The sequence below is a fragment of the Garra rufa genome, chromosome 23 (genome assembly GCF_049309525.1).
Source record: "Garra rufa chromosome 23, GarRuf1.0, whole genome shotgun sequence".
NCBI lineage: Eukaryota > Metazoa > Chordata > Actinopteri > Cypriniformes > Cyprinidae > Garra > Garra rufa.
Window position 1 is genome coordinate 31,528,216 of NC_133383.1, and position 23,116 is coordinate 31,551,331.

Sequence of the window (23,116 nt, forward strand, 5' to 3'; positions counted from 1 at the left end):
GCTTACAGATGAGCATAAGAAACATAAATCTCTATTTGTGTTGCTTACAGCTCGACAGCCTCATTGTCTTTCACACTGATGAATGTGTGCGGCGCGTCAGTGTTCAAGACATTCATGCATAACTAGTATTCAATTTTTGTAAACTTTGAACGGATTACAAAGAGCAGCCATCGGAGAAAGAATGCTTTGCATATATTTTATGCAATATTTTCAACAAAAAAGTGGGAAGTAAATCTGAATCTTGTTAGACGCGAGTCCTCAGACATTAGCTTGAGAGAAAATTCCTTGCTCAATCCAAACTGCAGTGAAATTGTAACCACATGTGATATTGAGGCTGGCCGTAGCAGACGTTTGGGGCATTGATAGTTACGCTGGCAAAATGCCATAGTTGGGAGCAAAATCAAACGTGAATAGTGCAGAATTCCTTCTGAGAGCAGTTATTTAAACGGCTTCACACTACATCTATTCACAGGTTTCATAGGAGTGTTCAGAGCAGCACTGTGTGATTTATAACTGTTTGAAAAAAACACTGATTAGGGATCTACTAAAACGTCAAACCCCAAGGCTGATGAGTGAAATATGATTTGCTGCAGGGCTTCAGACAGACATGTTTCCCGTGCTGTTTGTTTCTGATCATGTTACACATGGACAAGGGGAGGACATTTTCAGAAATTATGTTTGTAATTTAGAAAGATTTATTAAAGAAAGTGTTTGCTGTTTTCTGGATTGGTAACAGATCAGCTTTGTTTGCTGTGGATTAGTCTTAGAGGCAAGCGAAACAATGCAGTCTACACGCCTTATTTTGTAACATAAATGTGGCCATTTTTATCTTGAATGCGCACGGCTTCTGGTATCGTTTGTTATCATATTCATTTATTATCATAAACACAACGGTTTGTAGCAGAAATATACCGTTTAGTGTACATTATTCTTCTAGGTTTTTACCAATCCGTAAGTCATAGCGACTTGAAACTTGGAGAGATAGTAGTACTCACAGCATCTACAATGCCACCAAGTCTCGACCCAATTGGCCTGACGGGGGCGCTACAGCGATCAAAAGTACGAAATGGCTTATAATTCTTAAATCATTAGTCGCAGTCTTAAGTGGCGAAATTTTTTGGGCATTTTTTTTTATTTTTTTATTTAAACTAGTCCTAGGTTTTTTGCCTAGTCAGAACCAAACCAGTGCAGGAAGATTCTCTGGAGAGAGAATATAAATAATTATCAAAAAACAGACTCACAAAGGGGCGCCAAAACTTTTGAAAAGCGTCAGGGTAGCTTTTACTAAAATGGCTTTAACTTTTGAACGGATTGAGATATCTTCGCCAAACTCAAAACACTTATGTAAGATCTCAATCTGAGGTCACAAAAAAATTGCAGAGCTTGGCCACTTGGTGGTGTTAAGAGGAAAACAAAACATAAAAATGGCCATAAACACGCAACAATTTGTCCAATCAACATGGAAATTGGTGTGCACTGTCTATGTCCAATGTGCCACAAATGTTTATAAGGACATTTGCGTATCTCAAAAAACATGGCCGCCATCAGCCAATGAAGTTTGAGCACCTGTTAGACAAAGTTGACGGAGGCTGATTAAAATTAAACTTGGTGGGCATGTTTGACTAATGGCTCTAAAGGTCTATAAGAATTTTGAAAGAAATCAGCCACTTGGGGGGGGCGATGCCACATTTTTCAAGGGTGCAAACCCTGTTGAAAAAAACAGCATATGCTGGTTAGGTAGGTTTTGATGCTGGTTTTAGCTGGTTAATGCTGGTCCTTTGCTGGTTTATGCTGGTCCTTAGCTGGTCATGTTGCTGGTCAAGGACAAATAAGTAACGCCAGTTACTTTTTCCCCCCATTTATTGATTAAAAGCTCTCCTGTCCCCATGTTGAGAGAAATCGTGAGTAAGATGTTACTTTAGTTCTAGAATAAATGTGAACATGCATTAATTCATCTCACTCACTAAAAAAACAGATCCAGTATTCCTCAAAATGAATAAAAACACTGAAATTCAACGCAAACCTGCAATAATTAAATATCTTAATAATACAAATATCCTTTATGTATTTAATCCCATTTTATTAACCAATGTCTTTGCTGCTGACCTTCGATGAACCAATTCATCCATACTAATAAGCAAAAATTACTCAAGATAATCTAACATTTGTTTTCCTTTTTTATTGCTAAAGAGTTGTCATTTTTTCTTCTGCGGTCTACTGTACAGACGTGAATGTACTTTTCTCTGAGCCTGAGGCTTTTGATGTAAAAATGCTTTTACATTTGCCAAAAATAGAATTTAACAAATATAATTTTTATATTAAAAACAAACAAGCAAGCTCTGCCCAGATTTAAAAAGTAACGCAAAAAGTAACGTAATTAGCTACTTTTTTTAGGGAGTAACTCAATATTCTAATGCATTACTTTTAAAAGTATCTTTCCCCAACACTGATTGTAAATAATATTACACATTCATATTGCTCTATTTTGGCCAGGATTTGTGTATGCTGTGTATTTTTAATGTTTAGAGCAGGGTGTCCAAACTCAGTTCTGGAGGGCCGGGTTCCTGCAGAGTTTAGCTCCAACAAAACACCTGCCTGGAAGTTTCTAGTATGCCTAGTAAAACCTTGATTAGCTGATTCAGGTGTGTTTAATTAGAGTTAGAGCTAAACTCTGCAGGACACCGGCCCTCCTGGCCCTCTTGGTCTAGAGTATCTAACGTCATACTCTTAGTTTTAACCACCAGTTTGTGTTCCTTCCAAATCCATCACTTACAAGGTTTCATTTAGCTTCGGACGCTGCCTTAGAAGGGAGACAGGAGACTCGGTTTGGATCAGAGCCTGACTCCGTATCGTATTTTAGCTCTGGAAACCTCTGCTGTTGTGGGTTGTCAGTTCATTGTGAGACTAAAACAAATGTCTGTTGTGGAGACCAAAAGAAAAACTTCATCAAGGAATCAAGTTAGGAAACTTCAGAGTCCGATTCCAGCCATTTCCTGAGTCATCACTTAAAGCCATTTGTGTTTGGCCAGAGCAGACCACTTTTATCCAGTTGGTAACTGCATAAACAGCAGAGATGGATATCATGAGCAGCAAATACTAGTGATTTTGGTCACTTCACATTCATATTATGATGAGAGAAACAGCAAAGCCCAAAGGTAGCGTAATAAACAACCATTGAAACGTCTTCAGAAGCGCTCCAATCATAACACTCAAACCGCAGTCCACCGTGAATAGACTTCTGTATCGCTTTGGCTCAATGCGAGCACCTAGATTTCATGACTCCATGAACAAGAGGTCATGAGATACAGAGAGAGAGTCCCTTAATGCTCATTACTGTGGTCTCTCTGCTGAAGCCAGCAGGATATTGGTTTAGCATTACAAGGGTTACAATTTGGTCAGTCTAGATGACAATATCATGCACAACTCGCATCTTTAAAAAACGATTAACAGGTTCAAATTACGACATGCACTAAATACAAATAATACAAATTAAGTGTTGAAAGGATATAAACTGTACTGCCTGCCACTGCACAATGTACCACTTTAGAAAAGTTGAATAATGTGCCATTCTGGCGAGTTATCATCTTGTTTATCACTGTCTGTCATTTTCATTTCTCAGAACGCATGAGAAGGGCTTCTGCCAGCCGTACCGAGGCATTGCGTGCGCTCGCTTCATAGGGAACAGGAGCATCTACGTGGAGTCTCTGCAGATGCAAGGAGAAAGTGAAAACCGCATAACTGGTGAGCATTACTGGAAACAACTTCTAGGAACAAAAGCACAGTTTATTAGCACATATTTTGAACAGTAAGATTTGTAATGTTTTTAAAGAAGTCTCTTCAGCTCACCAAACCTGCATTTATTTGATTCAAAGTATGGGAAAGTCAGTAAAAATTTGAAATATTTTTACTATTTAAAATAACTGTTTTCTAGTTGAATATATTTTAAAGTGTATTTTATTTTTGTGGATTCAAAGCTGAATTTTTAGAATCGTTACTCCAGTCTTCAGTGTCACATGATCCTTCAGAAATCATTCTAATATTCTTATTTGCTGCTCAAAAAACATCTATTATCTATTATTATGTTGTTGTTTTTTTCAGGTTTCCTTGATGAATAGAAAGTTCAGAAGAACAGCATTTATCTGAAATAGAAAACTTTTGTAACATTATAAATGTCTTTGTCATTGACTCTTCAATTTAAAGCATCATTTCTAAATAAAAGCATTAAAGACTCCAAGCTTTTGAATGGTTATAGTAGTGTATAATTTTTAGGCTTTTTATTTCAGATAAATGCTGAAGAATCCTGAAAGATTAATGTAGTGAACTGTTTTAAATATTGATGTTATGTTTCTTGAAATTATGTTTCTTGAAGAGCAAATAAGCATATTGGAATGATTCGTGAAGACTGGAGTAATGATGCTGAAAATTCAGCTTTGATCACAGGAATAAATTACATTTTAAAATATATTTAAATGGAAAACAGTTATTTTAAGTAGTAAAAAATATTTCACAATATTACTGGTTTTGCTGTATTGAATCAAATAAATGCAGGCTTCATTCCTTCTTAAAGGAACCATTTTTTTCTTAGTGTGAAGAACAAGGCTCTACATGGGACCATCAACGGCAGTAAAGAGTGCAGTGTATCACGATCAAGGATACACCATACATTCAGCTTTCATCATTATTTGTGACCCTGGAACACATAACTAGCCATAAGGGTCAATAAATAAATAAGCTTTCCATTGATGTATGGTTTGTTAGAATAGGACAATATTTGTCTGAGATGCAACTATTTGAAAATCTGGAATCTGAGAGTGCAAAAAAATCTAAATATTGAGAAATTCACCTTAATTAATTCACTTCCAGAACAAAAAGTCGTAAAGATTTTTTTTTTTTTTTTTTTTTTTTTAAATTCAGGTTTCTCTCCATATAATGGACTTCTATGGTGCCCCGGAGTTTGAACTTCCAAAATGCAGTTTAAATGTAGCTTCAAAGGGCTCTAAACGATCCCTGCCGAGGAAGAATGGTCTTATCTAGCGAAACGATTGGTTATTGTCTAAAAAAAAAAAAAGTGTACAGTTTTAATACTTTTTAACCTCAAACGCGTGTCTTGTCTAACTCTGTGTACTCCGGTTCAAGACAGTTAGGGTATGTCGAAAAACTCCCATCTAGTTTTCTTCTCCAACTTCAATATCGTCCTACATCGCTGTTTTACCTTTTTTTGTAAAGGGCGTTTGATCTTCTTTGCATGTTTACTTTATAAACACTGGGTCAGTACTTCTGCAGCAATGTAGGACGATTTTGAAGTTTGAGGAGAAACTGAGATGGAAGTTTTTCGATATACCCTAACTGTATTGAATCGGAATACACAGATTTCACACAGAGTTAGACAAGATGAGCGTTTGAGGTTAAAAAATATAAATTGTGATTTATTACAGAAAATGATTGTTTTGCTAGATAAGACCCTTCTTCCTTGGGTTTAGAGCCCTTTCAAGCTGCATTTTGGAAGTTCAACCTCTGGGGCACCATAGAAGTCCATTATATGGAGAGAAATCCTGAAATGGTTTCCTTGAAAACATAATTTCTTTACAACTGAAGAAAGAAAGACATGAACATCTCGGATGACAAGGGTGTGAGTACATTATCTGTATTATCATTTTTGTTCTGGAAGTGAACTACTCCTTTAAAGTTGTCCAAATGAAGTTCTTAGCAATGCATATTACTAAACAGAAATTAAGTTTTGATATATTTACGGTTGGAAATTTACAAAATATCTTCATGGAACATCATCTTCACTTAATATCCTAAAGATTTTTGGCATAAAAGAAAAATGGATAATTATGGCCTGTACAATGTATTTTTGGCTTGGTTTTGTGCTCCATTTTCACATTTATCACTCTTGTGTTGTTCTCCAGCGGCCTTCACGATGATCGGCACCTCAACCCAGCTATCAGACCAGTGCTCTGAATTTGCCATCCCGTCTTTCTGCTATTACGTCTTTCCTTTATGCGAGGAGGGCACCAGAGGTCCAAGACGGCGCCAGCTCTGCCGGGACGAGTGCGAAGCTTTGGAGAACGACTTGTGCAATGCAGAATACACCATTGCACGCTCCAACCCTCTCATCCTCATGCAGCTCGAGCTGCCCGTGTGCAACCTGCTTCCCCACCCCGGCTCACCAGAAGCTGCCAGCTGCATTCGCATCGGCCTGCCACCGCAATGTAGGTTGACACGACTGCACTCGAAACTATAAAATAGGGTTTAGAGCCAGCTTGGCCACCCCTTTGACCACCCCACTCAAAACTGCCTTTTTTTTTTTCTTAACAAGAAGTGCATTTATTAAGACGCGGAACTGCCGTTATCTCTTTACGACCACATAAAACAGGAGACTTTTGAGACACATACTTCAGTACCAGGCGCCAAAAGTGCATGGAAAAGGTACAGAAGCCAAATGAGCTTCAGTAGAACAACAGTGAACTGCGGTCTGATGAGATGTTGTTAGGCTATATGTCAGTAAAACAATTTGTCCTGTCAGCAATTTCTCTGTGCTCATGGTGCACACTCTTCAATGCCAGGCATACAAGCAAACTACAAGCATAGTTCTGTCGTCAGTTATCTCAAGAAATTACCAAAAAGGCGATTAAAGCTGCAAACCGTGCATGCACGTATATGCAGCACATTAAAGTACATTTCTCAAATGCATACTAAAATATATTCTGCATTTCGAGATTACATTACAAGGCGAAAGCTGATAGACTTTTTTTTTTTTTTTTTTTTTTGTAAGTTAATGCACAAGTAAATGTGATCATTTATATTAGAAAATATGTGCTAATTTGTTGAAGTACAAACAAAAATGAAACAATTTAAATGCATAAAATAACTAATTACATTCTGGTATTTATGTGTTGACTTCCAGCCTTTTTCACATTCATATCACTGTTTGCATGTCTCATCCGTGAGTATGCAATGTTGAAGAACAAGCTTTAGGGGGTTTTGAGAACCATAACCAAGCTGGCTGCGCAATAGTGAGCCTTTACAAAAATAGTCAAATTCACTCAGTATTACTTGATCCAATTAAAAAAATCTCAATTACAATTAAGTGAAAATTAATTGTATTCAGTTTTGTTTTAGTCACTAAAACAGTTCAGTTCTTTATGGTCAAACACATTTTATATTGAAATAATGAAGATTATTGTGCCACCCTCTATGAAAACATCCTGGCTCCGCCACTGGGGCTCAGGGGAGGCTTTAATAAGCATGAAATCCAATGTAATTGGTTCCCAAGCACCCTCAATGAGCAACAGCAATTAGAGCGAGAGGGCCCTCTAGTGGCGCATCTCAAATTTCTTGACGTTGCATTGCTACTGTGTGCATGGTTGTCTATAACTCAGACTAACATAATGTTTTGAAAGAAAACACCTACTAATTGTCAATCCTTGTTAAAGATTCACCCCCAAATCACAGCTGTTACAACGGAAGTGGCGCCAACTACAAAGGCACGGTCAGTGTCACGAAATCCGGCAACCAGTGCCAGCCGTGGAGTGCACAGTATCCACACAGCCATCATCTGACAGCTGCTGAGTATCCCGAACTCAGAGGAGGCCACAATTTCTGCAGGAACCCTGGAGGCCAAATGGAGAGCCCTTGGTGTTACACTTTGGACCCGAATGTTCGAGTGGACGTCTGTGACATTCAGCCTTGCAGTGAGTAGATCATATTTATGACCCTCATGATGGATGGAAAAATAAGCTATATTCAGTTTGCTTTGTTTTTGTGGTTCTAAATTGTTTTGTTTTTTTCTAAATTTGTTTTAGAGCCTCCAGAAAAGATGAAGAAGGAGATACTGTACATCTTAATTCCCAGTATAGCCACCCCTCTTGTTATTGCCTGCTTATTCTTCCTGATCTGCATGTGTCGCAACAAACAAAAGGAGTCTGCTGATACTCCTACTCGCCGGCAACTCACCGCCTCACCGAGTCAAGAAATGGAGCTGCCTTTACTTAATCAACACAAGCACCAGGTAATCTTCTAGTATTTCAGCATTTGAAGGTGTATTGAAGTTGCATTCAAAATCTGCATGCATTTTTTGTATCCACAGCTGTTTGGACCCAGCTGAACATAAGATTATATATTTTATTCTAAACTACTAAATGAGTAAATGTAACATTTTGAATATTAGTGTTATTACCATGTTATTACTACATTACTTTTTTTTTATTAATGAAAACATTGCTAAGTTCTTTGAAATTGTGATGCAAGAAAAATCCATGACATTTGTATGAAATTGAAAATATAATTTGAGAATTTGCAGTAGTAACTCAATGAATTAAATTATTTATTAAATGTATACATTTAGTTTTTTGAATTATTTAACAGTAGTCCAAACTTATTAATATTCTGAACCTTGGTTCCAAATTTACCCAATGCAAAAGGTAAAATGTTGTCTACAGTTGAGGTCAGAAGTTTACATCCCCCTTTCAGAATCTGCAAAATGTTAATTATTTTACAAAAATAAGAGGGATCATACGAAATGCATGTTATTGTTTATTTAGCACTGACCTGAATAAGATATTTCACATATAGTCCACACGAGAAAATAGTTGAATTTATCAAAATGACCCTGTTCAAAAGTTTGATTCTTAATACTGTGTTGTTACCTGAATGATCCACAGCTGTGATTTTGTTTAGTGATAGTTGTTCATGAGCCTCTTGTTTGTCCTGAACACTTAAACTGCCTGCTGTTCTTCAGAAAAATCCTTCAGGTCCCACACATTCTTTGTTTTTTCTTAGTTTTTGTGTATTTAAACCCTTTCCAACCATGACTGTATGATTTTGAGATCCAACGTTTCACACTGAGGACAACTGAGGGAAGAAAACTTTTGAACAGAATGAAGATTTGTACTTTTTTCTTATTTTGCTTAAATATCATTTAGTACTGCCCTTCAGAAGCTACAAAACATACTTACATGTTTCCCAGAAGACAAAATAAGATACATTTACCCTGATCTTCAATACATGTTTTTCCTTCTGGAGCATCAGTGAGTGTTTGAACTTTCTGTAATAGTTGCATATGAGTCCCTCAGTTGACATCATGTTGAAAATCATACAGTCATTGATGGAAAGGGTTCAAATACACAAAAATGCTGGACAATTTTCTGAAGAACAGCGGGCAGTTTAACTGTTCAGGACAAACAAGAGACTCATTAACAACTATCAACTATGTAAACTTTTGAACAGGGTAATTTTTTATAAATTTAGCTATTATTTTCTCTATATGTAAACATCATTTATGTGAAATCTGATTCAAAATCAGTACTAAATAAAAAATAGCATGCATTTTGTGTGATCCCTCTTTATGTTGGTAAAATAAATAACATTTTGCAGATTCTGAAAGGGGGGTGTAAACTTTTGACCTCAACTGTATTTCTTAAAAATGTTTTTTAAAATTAAGTTAGATTCCCGTACTAAGAACTATGTATTTTTTTAGAAATTGTCAGTTCCTCCAGGTTAATTTGGACCTGATTCTATTATGATGATTCATGCACCAATGCCAATTATGTTTTGCCATTATATCCGATGTGTAACTGCACATTTTGGCTCTTCAATTAAGCACAAGTATACTTAACAATAACTTATTTCCTCCTTTTTACCTTCCAGGCGAAGCTCCGAGAACTCAACCTGTCTGCGGTTCGATTCATGGAAGAGCTTGGAGAGGACCGTTTCGGAAAAGTCTACAAAGGTCACCTCTATGGCACGGCTCCAGGTGAACAAACCCAGGTCGTAGCTATAAAAACGGTCAAGGACAAAGACGAGGGACCTCTACGGGAAGAATTCCGGCACGAGGCCATGCTCCGATCCCGTCTTCAACACCCCAACATCGTCTGCCTTTTGGGTGTGATAACTAAAGAGCAGCCCATGAGCATGATCTTCAGCTATTCGGGGCACGGTGACCTCCACGAGTTCCTGGTCATGCGATCCCCGCATTCAGACGTCGGCAGCTCTGATGACGACAAAACCGTCAAGTCCACTCTGGAACAAGCAGACTTCTTGCACATCGTCACCCAGATAGCAGCCGGAATGGAGTATCTTTCAAGCCACCACGTGGTGCACAAAGATTTATCCGCTCGTAACATATTGGTTTGCGATAAGCTCAATGTGAAGATCCTAGACCTTGGGCTGTTCAGAGAAGTCTACTCAGCCGACTACTACAAGCTAATGGGAACCAGTCCCTTTCCAATCCGCTGGATGTCTCCGGAAGCCATCTTGTATGGCAAGTTCTCCACCGATTCAGATATTTGGGCCTACGGTGTGGTCCTATGGGAGGTCTTTAGCTATGGCCTTCAGCCCTACTGCGGCTACTCCAACCAGGATGTGATTGAGATGGTACGCAACAGACAAGTCCTTTCCTGCCCAGATGACTGTCCAGCCTGGATCTACACACTAATGCTAGAGTGCTGGAACGAGTTCCCCGCAAGAAGGCCAAGATTCAAAGACATTCACGCACGGCTTCGCACATGGGAGAGCTTGTCCAACTACAACAGCTCTGCGCAAACCTCAGGTGCGAGCAACACCACCCAAACCAGCTCCCTCAGCACAAGCCCGGTCAGCAACATCAGCAACGCTCGCTACGTCAGTCCCAAGAAGTCTTCCCCCTTTCCCCAGCCTCAGTTTATGCCCATGAAGGGCCAGATGCGCCCGATGGTGCCGCCCCAGCTCTACATCCCAGTCAACGGCTACCAGCCAATGCCGGCCTATCCCTACATGCAGAACTTCTACCCCATGCAGATCCCCATGCAGATGCCTCCACAGCAGTTGCACCAGCAGTTGGTCGCCAAAGCCGGATCGCATCACAGCGGCAGCGGCTCCACCAGCACCGGCTACGTGACCACCGCACCCTCCAACGGATCTGGCACGGAGAAGGCCGCCCTTATGAATGAAGACCTAAAGGCGACAGAAGAGGATTTCGCGGATGGGGCTTCTCAAAGTGGCCTGCACAACGAGGACCTTTCTGTTCCAGAGACGGAGCTCCTTGGGGACAATGACAGCCCGCAGATTGAGGACAATATCAACTTGGAAGCGTAGACTTTGTTTTAGATCGATTAGTTGAGAAGAATCATTCTTCAAACTTTTCTCAGTTGTACATTGTTTAAAAAAAGTGAAGGGAAGCCAGTGAATGACACATGGACGTCGTGTTATTTAAAGGTTTTTTTGTTTTACCAGCAGCCAATGGTGGATAAACATGGATATTTTTATACGAACTGTCAGCTTCACCCGTGAGCTGCAATTTTTCGAGTCTATGATGAAGAATCAAGCTTTTCAGCTCTTCTGCTTTGGGGTCGGTAGCAGATATGAGGACATCTTGTTGATTTGGTTGGTTTGTTTAATCACGTTGCAAAGCTCTTCAGAAGAATGCATGTTCTAACTGTTGCTGTGCAACATGAAACATTATTTCAAGCATTTTGGTGGCTACCATTCATTAACCACTTCACAGGTTCCACAGGCTCCAAAGGATTAAATGTATTTCTTGCTTTTGGATCAAAATATTGGACTATAAACGACATGGATGCTGACCCCTTGACCCCAAGCCATTTGTTCTTTTTTTTTTTTTTTTAGAAGTTGCTTTTATAAAACGTTGATTCCTGTTGTAAAGATTGGTAATTTATGCCGTTGATTCTCTCGAAGATTTGTAACTGGTTTGTATTGTCTCATTTTTTTAGCCAGTTGTGTTACTTTAAACTCATACCAACCAGAAACTTGCTTTCTACCCAGATGTTATTAACAAACATTAACCATATATGTTGTTCATCCAGGAACATGGAGAATCCAATAAAGTAATACGTCATATGATATTACTTGTGGGGGTTTCCTCAACGTCTGGAGAGTCAAAGCTACAATCTAGATGTTGGAAAAGCATTTTATATGACTCTTATGTGACCCTGAACCACAAAGTCTTAAGTAGCATACTTGTAGCAATAGGCAAAATTATTTTTTATGCTAAAAATCATTAGAATATTAAGTAAAGATCATGTTCCATGAAGATATATAAATTTCCTAGCGTAAATACATTTTTTATTAGTGATATGCATTGCTAAGAACTTCATTTGGACAATTTTAAAGGTGATTTTCTCAATATTTTGATTTTATTTGCACCCTCAGATTCCAGATTTCTAAATAGTTGTATCTCAAAGCCAAATTCTGTTCTATACTAACAAACTATACATCAATGGAAAGCTTATTTGTTCAGCTTTCAGATGTTTTATAAATCTCATTTTCCAAAAATTGACCCATATGACTGGTTTTGTGGTCCAGGGTCACATATTTTATATGACCACAAAAGCGGTCTTAAGTAACAATAAATTTTATGGGTCAAAATTATACATTTTTCCTTTTATGACAAAAATCATTAAAATATTAAGTAAAGATCATGTTCCATGAAGATATATAAATTTCCTACCGTAAATACATTTTTGAATTAGTAATATGCATTGCTAAGAACTTCATTTGGACAACTTTAAAGGCAATTTCCTCAGTATTCAGATTTTTTTGCACTCTCAGATTCCAGATTTTCAAATTAGTTGTATCTCAGTAAACATTTTCCTATCCTAACAAACCATACATCAATGGAAAACTTATTTATTCGGTAACACTTTACAATAAGGTTCATTAGTTAAACATTAGTTAATGTATTAACTAACATGAACTAACCATGAGCAATACATTTGTTACTGTATTTACTAATCTTTATTAACGTTAGTTAACAGAAATACAGTTGTTCATTGTTTGTTCATGTTAGTTCACACTGCATTAACTAATGTTAACAAGATTTTAATAATGCATTAGGAAATGTTGAAATTAACATTAACAAAGAATAATAAATGCTGTATAAGTGCAGTTCATTATTAGTTCATGTTAACTAATGTGGTTAACTAATGTTAACTAAAGAACCTTATTGTAAAGTGTTACCATTTATTCAGTCTTTGGATGATGTATAAATCTCGATTTAAAAAAATGTACCCTTATTGCTGGCTTTGCGGTCCAGGGTCACATATTGTATATGAATCATAGTCGTATGTGACCACAAAAGCAGTCTTAAGTAGAACAGGTATATTTGTAGCAATAGCCAAAAATACATTGCATGGGTCAAAATGATCATATTTCTTTTATGCCAAAAATCATTAGGTTATTAAGTAAAGATCGTGTTCCATGAAGCTATTTTGTAAATTGCCTACTGTAAATATATCAAAACTTAACTTTTAATTAGTAATATGCATAAGGACTTCATTTGGACAACTTTAAAGGCAATTTTCTCAATATTCCGATTTTTTTGCACTCTCACATTCCAGATTTTCCTTTTACCAAACATTGTCCTATCCTAACAAACCATACATCAATGGAAATCTTATATATTCAGCTCTCATTTGACCCTTATGATTGGTTTTGTGGTCCAAGGTCACATTTTATATGACTCGTATGTGACCACAAAAGCAGATTTAAGTAGCACAGGTATTTGTAGCAATAGCCAAAAATGCATTGCATAGGTCAAAATTATCCTATTTCTTTTATGTCAAAAATCTTTAGGATCTTAAGTAAAGATCATGTTCCATGGAGATATTTTGTAAATTGCCTACTGTAAATACATAACTTAAGTTTTGATTAGTAATATGCATTGCAAAGAACATCTTTAAAGGCGATATTCTCAATATTCAGATTTTTTTTGCATTTTCCTTGACCCAACATTGTCCTATCACAACATCCTATCCTAACAAACCATACATCAATGGAAAGCTTACTTATTCAGCTTTCATTTGACACTTATGCCTGGTTTTGTTGTCCAGGGTCACATAAGTACTTTGTGAAAACTGTGAGTGATGTTAACCAATGACTGTAAAGTAGGTGTTCTTATCTCCCAAGAAAGGCGGGACCAAAATAATAACTGATATATCCTCCACTTTTTGGGCGAAAAATGTACACTTGCATACAGAACCTGATACTTACACACGTTTGCATGCTGAGATGTCAACGGGTACTTGTTGCTCCACGCATGATGAACTGGCCAGCATCAGCAGTTTACAGAATACCTACCAATTTCACGCCATGCAAAGCCACAGTGGAACTCGGCGAAAAAGACAGTTCACGCCTGATGAGCAGAAGGACAGTAATTACTGGCTCAAACGGACTCGTAATAACGAAGCTGCGAAGAGGTCTCGCCAGCGCAAGAGGATGGAGGAGCATCTTCTGGAGACGCGGGCTGTAGAGCTTCAACGGGAGAACGATAAATTAAAGGCTGCGCTCTCCGCGGTTCATCATCACAGAACGGCGCAAAATACTCCAGTCGATGGTGCTTTTGGGTTCCCTCTAGGACTGCCGAATGAAGGCTATTCACGAAGTTTACCCGTTCCATTGCGTAGCCTGCCTCATTGCTCATTTTCTTCTTGTTGCGGATTAATATCTCCTCAGACAAATCACCTTAGCTCGGTTTTCGATTTGATACCATACCCTGTGGTGAAAAACTCTGATATTACGAAATCCCCGCGCATTAGTTTATTGGATGGTTATCATCCAATGGGCAGGTACGGTCACGGAACGAATACATGCACCGACGGAGCTTATATGAGGAATATAAGTTTTGCAAATGGAAATGACTCGAGAAACGCATTGGTCAACCTCTCCAGTGTTCCGCGCTTTTGTAACTCCAAAACCTCTTCACCTGATTTGGCACAGAATTACGCGCGGCATCCTGGAGCGATCGGGGCCGCGCATGAAGGTGAAATGCAAGCAAATAGTCAACAAAAAGCAAGCACGCAGTCGGTTCTGCTGCCGCACAAACTGCGCTACAAAGGTGGTAACGCAAGGTTTGCCTCCACGAACTTTCCATCTTAGTGGAAACCAAGCAAGGCAGATCATGCTACATTTGTATCATTACTGGCTGATTGTGTTTTTATTGCATTTGTTTAATTGCTCACATTTAAGTAAAAATCACTTACGTTGCACTGTGAATCTTTAGTTGTGATACCTCTTAAATAAAAGGTATTGTTTCTGCACAAGTGAGTGCATTGTATATGTATGATGCTTTGCTTCTAGACTCCGTCAACATCAAACCCGTTGGTTTTACCTTTAAAATGTTTGCTTTTTGCCTTTTTAAGCTTATTGTTTAGTCTGTGTTTTGATCACATATTTGATATGACTCGTATGTGACCACAAGAAGCAATAGCCAAAAATAAATCGGATAGGTCAAAATTATCGATTTTTCTTTTACGCAAAAAAATCATTGGGATATTAACTAAAGATCATGTACCATAAATACAGCCAAACTTAACTTTTGATTAGTAATATGCATTGCTAAAAACTTCATTTGGACAACTTTAAAGGCGATTTTCTCAATATTCAGATTTTTTGCACTCTCACATTCCAGATTTTCCTTAACCAAACATTGTTCTATCCTAGCAAACCATACATCAATGTAAAGCTTATATATTCAGCTTTCATTTGACCCTTATGACTGGTTTTGTGGTCCAGGGTCACATTTAATATGACTCGTATGTGACCACAAAAGCAGTTTTAAGTAGCACAGGTATGTTTGTAGCAATAGCCAAAAATAAATCGGATCGGTCAAAATGATCGATTTTTCTTTTACGCCAAAAAAATCATTATTGTATTAAGTAAAGATCATGAACCATAAATATAGCCAAACTTAACTTTTGATTAGTAATATGCATTGCTGAGAACTTCATTTGGACAACTTTAAAGGCGATTTTTCTCAATGTTCCGATTTTTTTGGCACCCTCAGATTCCAGATTTTCCAATTCCAGTTGTATCTTGACCAAACATTGTCCTATGCTAACAAACCATAAATCAATGAAAACTTATTTTTTCAGCTTTCATTTGACCCTTATGGCTGGTTGTGTGGTCCAGGGTCACATAAGTAGCCTACTTTGTATGACTGTAAAGTAGGTGTTCTTATCTCCCAAGAAAGGCGAATAATGTAGACTTGCATTCAGAAGCTGATACTTACACAAGTTTGCATGCTGAGATGTCAACAGGTACTTGTTGCATCAGCAGTTTACGGAATACCTGCCAGTTTGGTTCTGAATGTGCATTTGAAGCGTTTCTTTTTCCAGCGGATGGCGCACTCGTACACTTCTTATTCAATGTAGGTCATCTGGACGCCACGTTGTGCAACTCCTTTAGTTTTAGGTTACATCACATTCACACCTGTTATATCATATCGACCACTAGACAGCTATAAATTATGCTGCTTATGTTGACAATTTCATAACACGCATATGTATCAAGTTAGTTTTAGTTGCTGGGGGAAAAATCAATGACCAAATCATCCATTGAGCAGATGATGCTGAGAAAAATCACAAATTGGAAGCGATTTAACACCGGTGTGGCCTTGTGCTTTAAAAGAGGTAATGATGCATAACACCATTTATATAAGCTGTTTGAAAGGAGCCATTCTGCTGTAAACTTTACCCTGTTTATTTGAATGCCACTTTCAAACAGATGCCACTGTTAATATTTAGGTAACAGCTGTATGCAGGTCATCCAAATATCAAATCATTAAAATTATAAGGGTAATATTTTGAATAATCACAGTATAATTAGTGTTTATTCATTTCTATATTAAGATTATGACAGTTCTAATGATACTAGTTTTGCTACTACATGCCACATTGATAATAATAATAATAAACACTGTATAGTCATGGTATGCTATATATTGTTATTATCATTGTCAAATGATTAATCACGATTAATCACATCCAAAACAAAATTTGTTTACATACTATGTGCGTATTTGTGAAGACACATACACGGTACACATATAAACAAAAACTTTTATTTTGGTTGTGATTAATCGCAATTAATCCTTGCCCAGCACTATAATACATTCAAGCAAATATTTTCAAAATATATACACATACATATGCATGTATTTATAATGTGTATATATAAAAACAAACATATATATATTTTGAAAATATTAACATGTATTTAGGTGTCTATATTTATATAATTTGTGTATATATGTGACATTTTTTCTAAAATATATACATGCATGCGCTTATTTATATATAGCCTACATAATAAATATAAACAGTACATATATGTATGTATGTATGTATATATGTATGTATGTATGTATATGTGTGTATATATATATATATATATAAAAACAGTACATATATATATATATATTTATATTTTTATATATAAATACAAATATATATTTATGTACTGTTTATATTTATTATGTATAAATAAACGCATATATATATATATTTTTTTTTATGTACACATAAATGTTTATTTTGGATGCAATTAATCACGATTAATCGTTGTCCAGCACTTTTTATATTAATCTAATTTATATATAAATATATTATGAAAACACTTTTTTTCTTAAATATATACATGCATGTTTATTTATATATACATAAGAAACATACACAGTACACACACATACATTATGTACACAAAAATGTTTATTTTGGATTCAATTAATCGCGATTAATCGTTACTCAGCACGTTTTATAATCATATAATTTATATTATATATAAATATATTTAATATGAAAACATTTTTCTTAAATATATATACATGCATATGTGTGTTTATTTATATATACATAATAAATATACACAGTACACATGTGTTATGTAAACACTAATATTTATGTAATGTTTGACATTTAGAAAATACTAGATATTCTAGATCTGCCGGAAAGTTAGACAAAGCTTTTTAATTGGCTATAAAAATGAGCTTTCTTACAGGTTTTCCTCATCTGTGTTATGCATACTACTGTTAATTCTTATGAAGTGATTATTGCTTATGTGAAACCGACTACTGTTAATGAGAAGCGATTCATTGGCTCCAATCGGAAGATGCTGTATTTGGATTGGTCGTGAGATGTGCCAGTCAATGGACGCTGCCAATACACTTCTGTAGTGACCTACTAACACAGATCCATGAGGCAGCAGTCACTCCGACAGGAAAACGCATAGGAGAAACACAAGTATTATTTCCAGATGGGATTTTATCACTGCTGATGAAACACTTCTGGTCGCTTTGAATGTTTTCGCATACACTATTTATCCCGGACCTCCATCTATTTGGACTTTTGCTTATAAATAAGAGGTAACTGCTTTCTTCTTTTACCGTGAGGCTTATATGAAACGGATAGGGCTCGTTTGGGGTGTTTCAACCGGTAGCCGGTATATGGGCTAGAGCAGAGTGATACAGTAAGGCAACTTCTAATATGTGCGCCATAGTTATTTTTCGCACAACATATTATTACGCGTATAGATTGTTATTACTTATGCGGTGCCATATTTGGTAACGCACATTACTAGTATGATATTTATTTTTTAACATCAAAACATCAAAACAAAAGAGGCATTGGGAGACGGGATGGCACAGTGACCCACTATTTATGTGGGTTGGTGTATTGGGCTTTTGGGTCAATGCATAATACATTTAGGCAAATTTAACCTTATGCAATTTAACATATTTGATGTTAAAGGATATCATACGGATTTGTGGTTTTATATACGTTTTAGATTCGTGGCAAATTTTGCAGTTGCTTTAACAGGTTTAAAAATACCTACCCGAAAATCGCTAAAACGCTTGTTTGCATTTATTGTGTAACACTGACTGATCATCTTACACTCCTTACACAATAACGGAAGCTGGGACACTTCTGATAAAAAGACTGCAACGGCACGATGCACAAAGATAACACTTATTTCTGACCATCTGTAAATATCTAACGTTATATCTTTAATTTATCGCTAAGGTTAATGTTTGACGCGCATAGATTAGACTGTCCTGAGTGTCTCTGTCGGGATGGGGTGAGTGCATGTGAATGCATTAAAGGCCTGTCAAATAACAACACCGCAAGGGTATGGTGTGCTTATACGTCTTTGCATTAGAGGTGGCATTTTAAAGACGATTCAAGTGTGAACGCCAGTCAACTTTGCTACAGCCATGTTTTTATTAAGCTATTCCTTGGAGACGCAGCCATTGAATCCCAAAACCAAAACGCTTACGCAAAATGCATTCTCAGTTTCACTTTGAGAAACAATGCATTCCCATAAATCAGAGTAGAATACAAAGCCTTTCCGTGATTGTCAAATTGCAAAACGTTTCAATTGCTTTTTTTTTCTAGCGCCCTTTTATTGATTAATGTGTCTCTGTTCAGCCACGTGTGATGCTGGCTGGTCGCATTCCTTTGTTCCCTGCGCTGTTAGTCTGTGCCTATACCGGAGCCTAAGTTCAAACCTGGCTGTGTTTACACTACGCACTATTAAGTTACCACGGAAAACTTAGGTTTATAACCACAGCCAGGTTAGGATGAGGTAAATCCAGCTGTTTGATCTTAACGTTAAAGGTCATTCTCAGGTTTGTTCTTAAAATGTCTCATGCAACACTGAGAATTAATACTAACACACTGCTTCGAAAGAGTTTCCAGATTTTAATTTAATCACGACCGCATTATAAAAGCTCTTCGAGTTGGAAAACGTGAGCTGTTGCATTACTTTGAGAACGCGACCCGCCTCAAAAATGGTGACATAATGGGGCAGAGCATATTTTTTAGATTGCTGTACGTTCTAATAGTCACGTTTCGGCTTGAAACGTAAAACTTTTCCTGTCCGTCTGTTTAAAAATAGAAACACTGTGCGCAGTTACTTTTCTCTCTTCGCTAAAAATAATGCTCCCCGATGGTAATACTTCAGCAGTCACGTCCAGTGTGTTTTCTGTCAGCTGTTTATGATCAGAAGTAGAGATGCCAGACCGCGAATGAATCACTCTGATCTAATCGGCTAGACGGGTTTGCAAAAACATCTGAAATCGTCGGCGATTCGTTCTGACACACGTTTACAGTGGTTTCTCAGACAGTATTGAGACTACTAAAGACCGAAAACAAAGGATTGCTGGATGAAGTGGATATTCACACACAATCCATTACTTGCAAATGTGACCCTGGACCACAAAACCAATCACAAGGGTCATTTTTTATTGAGATATTGAGATTTATAAATATTTGGCTGAGATACAGCTTATTTGAAAATCTGAAATCTGAAAGTGCAAAAAAAAAAAAAAAAAAAAAAAAAAACTAAATATTGAGAAAATTGCCTTTAAAGTTGTCCAAATGAAATTCTTAGCAATGCACATTACTAATCAAAAATTAAGTTTTGATATATTTACGTTAGGAAATTTACAATTTATCTTTACTTGATATCCTAATGATACCCATTCAATGTATTTTTGGCTATTGCTACGAATATACCTGTGCTACTTAAATATCTTCTATCATGTCTTTTTTGAAAAAAAAAGACATGATAGATGGGGACACTTTTTTGATTGAGAGTCTAATATGTCTCTGTTTTTATCTCACCAGATCTATTGCGAAATTCTCTGGCACTGGCTTGGCAAAGAGGACACGTGACGTCTTGGTTTACGATGAGATGTTTACTTAAACCCAGCGCCAACTAATGAGCTTATGCAGTCTTGATGACCACATTGTGTAATATGCAAGCCATTAAGAAGGAGCCCTCATGCGCTGGGCCCTACGGTGGAGAGGATGCCTTGGTGCTGGCAGTGGCTTTGCAAGGGACAGACAGAGACCTGATTAACCACAAGCTGTCCCCATTGCCCTTTAAGACCAAGTCCTCCTCCTGTCGGAGAAAACGCGAGTTCATACCAGACGAGAAGAAAGACAACCTATACTGGGAACGAAGACGCAAGAACAACGAGGCGGCCAAGCGCTCACGGGAAAAGCGCCGAATCAATGACATGGTTTTGGAGAACAAGCTCATGGCTCTTGGGGAAGAGAACGCATCGCTGAAAGCAGAGCTTCTGTCGCTTAAACTCAGGTTTGGCTTAGTGAGCTCAGCCGCTTACGCTCAGGAGGTGCAGAAAATTTCCAGCTCCACAGCTGAACTCTATCAGGACTTTATCCCACCCAGTGCCATCAAGGGTTCCTACCCAGGTGAGCTGGAGCCAGCGCGTTTAACCAGCAGCCACATATCGGTCATCAAGCACTCACCTCACAGCGCCTTGTCCGATGGATCCGACTCAAGTGTGGTGACCCAGGGGAGCCCACTTATAAACATATCCAGAACGCCTAACAGCATCAAGCAAGAGCCTCTGGAAACGGGCAGATACGCCAAAGACAGGGCAAGTCCGTATGAACTGTACAGGAACTACCTTAGTAGCCCTTTTCCTGGAAGCTACTCCCAGCCATCGCCGTTTTTGCAACTCACCAGATCGTCTAGCAATTCGCCACGAACGTCAGACGGAGATGACGGGGCGGTAAGCAAGTCCTCGGATGGAGAGGACGAACAGCAGGTCCCGAAGGGTCCGGTTCCACCCAGAGCGGATTCGCAGAGTGTGATTGTGTCGACCCTCAAAGTGCCAGATGTCAGTGCCTCAGCTTTGCCCCACAAGTTGAGGATCAAAGCCCGGGCCATCCAGATCAAAGTGGAGGCTATTGATCCCGACTACGAATCATCTGGGAAGTCCTCCTTTCCTATTGACATGTCTGCTGCAAGTCGATGCTACCAAATGAGTCAGTACGTTTCACCCGAGTACATTCAGTCGTCTCTTAGCCCCATGTCCTTCCAGATGAGTGATGCTCAGGACTGGAGTCAGCAGCCGAAGGAATGGCACAAAGATCATCAGGAGGAGCCAACTAACTGGAAACACCGGCACTGTCCAGACTCACCGAGGCCTGTGCCTAACAAACTCATCAACTCTGAATCGGAGAACTTGTACTTGAAACAGGGCATCGCTGATCTGTCGGCAGAAGTGGCCACCTTGAAAAGACTGATTACAAAACAGCAAGGCTCTGTTATTGAGTCCACGAAAAGCACTACTGAAATTGACTCGTAATGAAAAGGATGTTTCTGAAACTGAGTTCCCTCTATTTGCACAACGCCTGTTTTCCACTGTGTTCGCTACTGCACTGTGCGGTTTGTTATGGTGTCAACGAGCTGCACTTCATTGAGAAGAATGGTGTTTTGTGCACTTACTGTTGTAGTTTGCCGTGTCTTCTTGATGACTCCATTTGTAGGCCCAAACATTGGGCTACTGTTAATGTTATCTTCTCAAAATGTATTGTACATTGTATGTTCTCTTTTGTTTACAATAAATGCAAGCACTGAAACACTTGAGTCTTTCCCCCCTTTCTCACTTAGTTAGCAAAGTATATCAGCTTTGCATAATGGTTTAACATTTGAGATACAACTATTTAAAAATCTGGAATCTGAGGGTGCAAAGAAATCAAAACATTGAGAAAATCACCTTTAAAGTTGTCTAAATGAAGTTCTTAGCATTACTAATGAAAAATTAAGTTATATTTATGTTATGGAACATGATCTTTACTTAATATCCTAATGATTTTTGGCATAAAAGAAAAATGTATAATTTTGACCCATATAATGTATTTTTGGCTACTTCTACAAATATACCCGTTCTACTTAAGACTGGTTTTGTGGTTCAGCATCACATATACTCTCTATCATTCTGAGTGCATTTACTGAATAAGATCGCATACTGCCTTACATGCTGAATCATCTAATAATGAACAATTGTAATAACAGTTAATACATTATAATACTTACCTATTTATGGTTATAAGTATAATGATTTATAACACACAATGAACACATTATATGCCACAAAGGATTATAGTATAATACATTTATAATATATTATAAGGCTTATGTCTTGATGGTATGAGTTTCTTGATTTTATGAGTGGTCATTTACTGTAAAGTTACAAATACAAAGCCTTCTTTTAAATATCTGAAAGGCCTTTTAATGTCGTCATAATATTTTGAGTGGTCTGGGTTAAGTGGTAACGAGTAAAGTCTTATTTTAAACAAAATATCATGAAGGGGTTATATTGCACATTTGCTGTATTAGAATATCAACACAACAGTATTGCATTGTTTCAGACGTAAAAGAGCTACCATGAGTTAAACTAACACACAGTTAAGTTTACATTAGCTGCACTGAAAATACTTAAATCTGAACAACCCCCCTAGCTACTGTTAAGATTTAGCAAAATAACATAGATCTTAAGATATGAGCCTTTTAATACATTATCCCCGGT

At 37.6% G+C, this 23,116-nt stretch overlaps 2 protein-coding genes across 2 annotated transcripts in view; both read left to right on the top strand.

Moving 5' to 3' along the window:
- ror2 (receptor tyrosine kinase-like orphan receptor 2) overlaps positions 1-12,694 on the top strand; it is a 131,749-nt gene extending 119,055 nt beyond the window's left edge. Inside the window, exons 5-9 of the mRNA XM_073829710.1 lie at positions 3,620-3,741; positions 5,913-6,215; positions 7,440-7,697; positions 7,809-8,014; positions 9,652-12,694. Of these exons, the coding sequence (XP_073685811.1) occupies positions 3,620-3,741; positions 5,913-6,215; positions 7,440-7,697; positions 7,809-8,014; positions 9,652-11,076 (2,314 nt within the window). The 3' untranslated portion in view covers positions 11,077-12,694. The remainder of the gene's footprint in view (positions 1-3,619; positions 3,742-5,912; positions 6,216-7,439; positions 7,698-7,808; positions 8,015-9,651) is intronic.
- Positions 12,695-17,981: 5,287 nt separating this feature from the next.
- LOC141299541 (nuclear factor interleukin-3-regulated protein) lies at positions 17,982-22,166 on the top strand. The gene is made up of 2 exons (XM_073829911.1): positions 17,982-18,136; positions 20,400-22,166. The coding sequence occupies exon 2, from the start codon at positions 20,513-20,515 to the stop codon at positions 21,890-21,892; it is 1,380 nt and encodes a 459-aa protein (XP_073686012.1). The 5' UTR covers positions 17,982-18,136; positions 20,400-20,512; the 3' UTR covers positions 21,893-22,166.
- Positions 22,167-23,116: the final 950 nt, after the last annotated feature.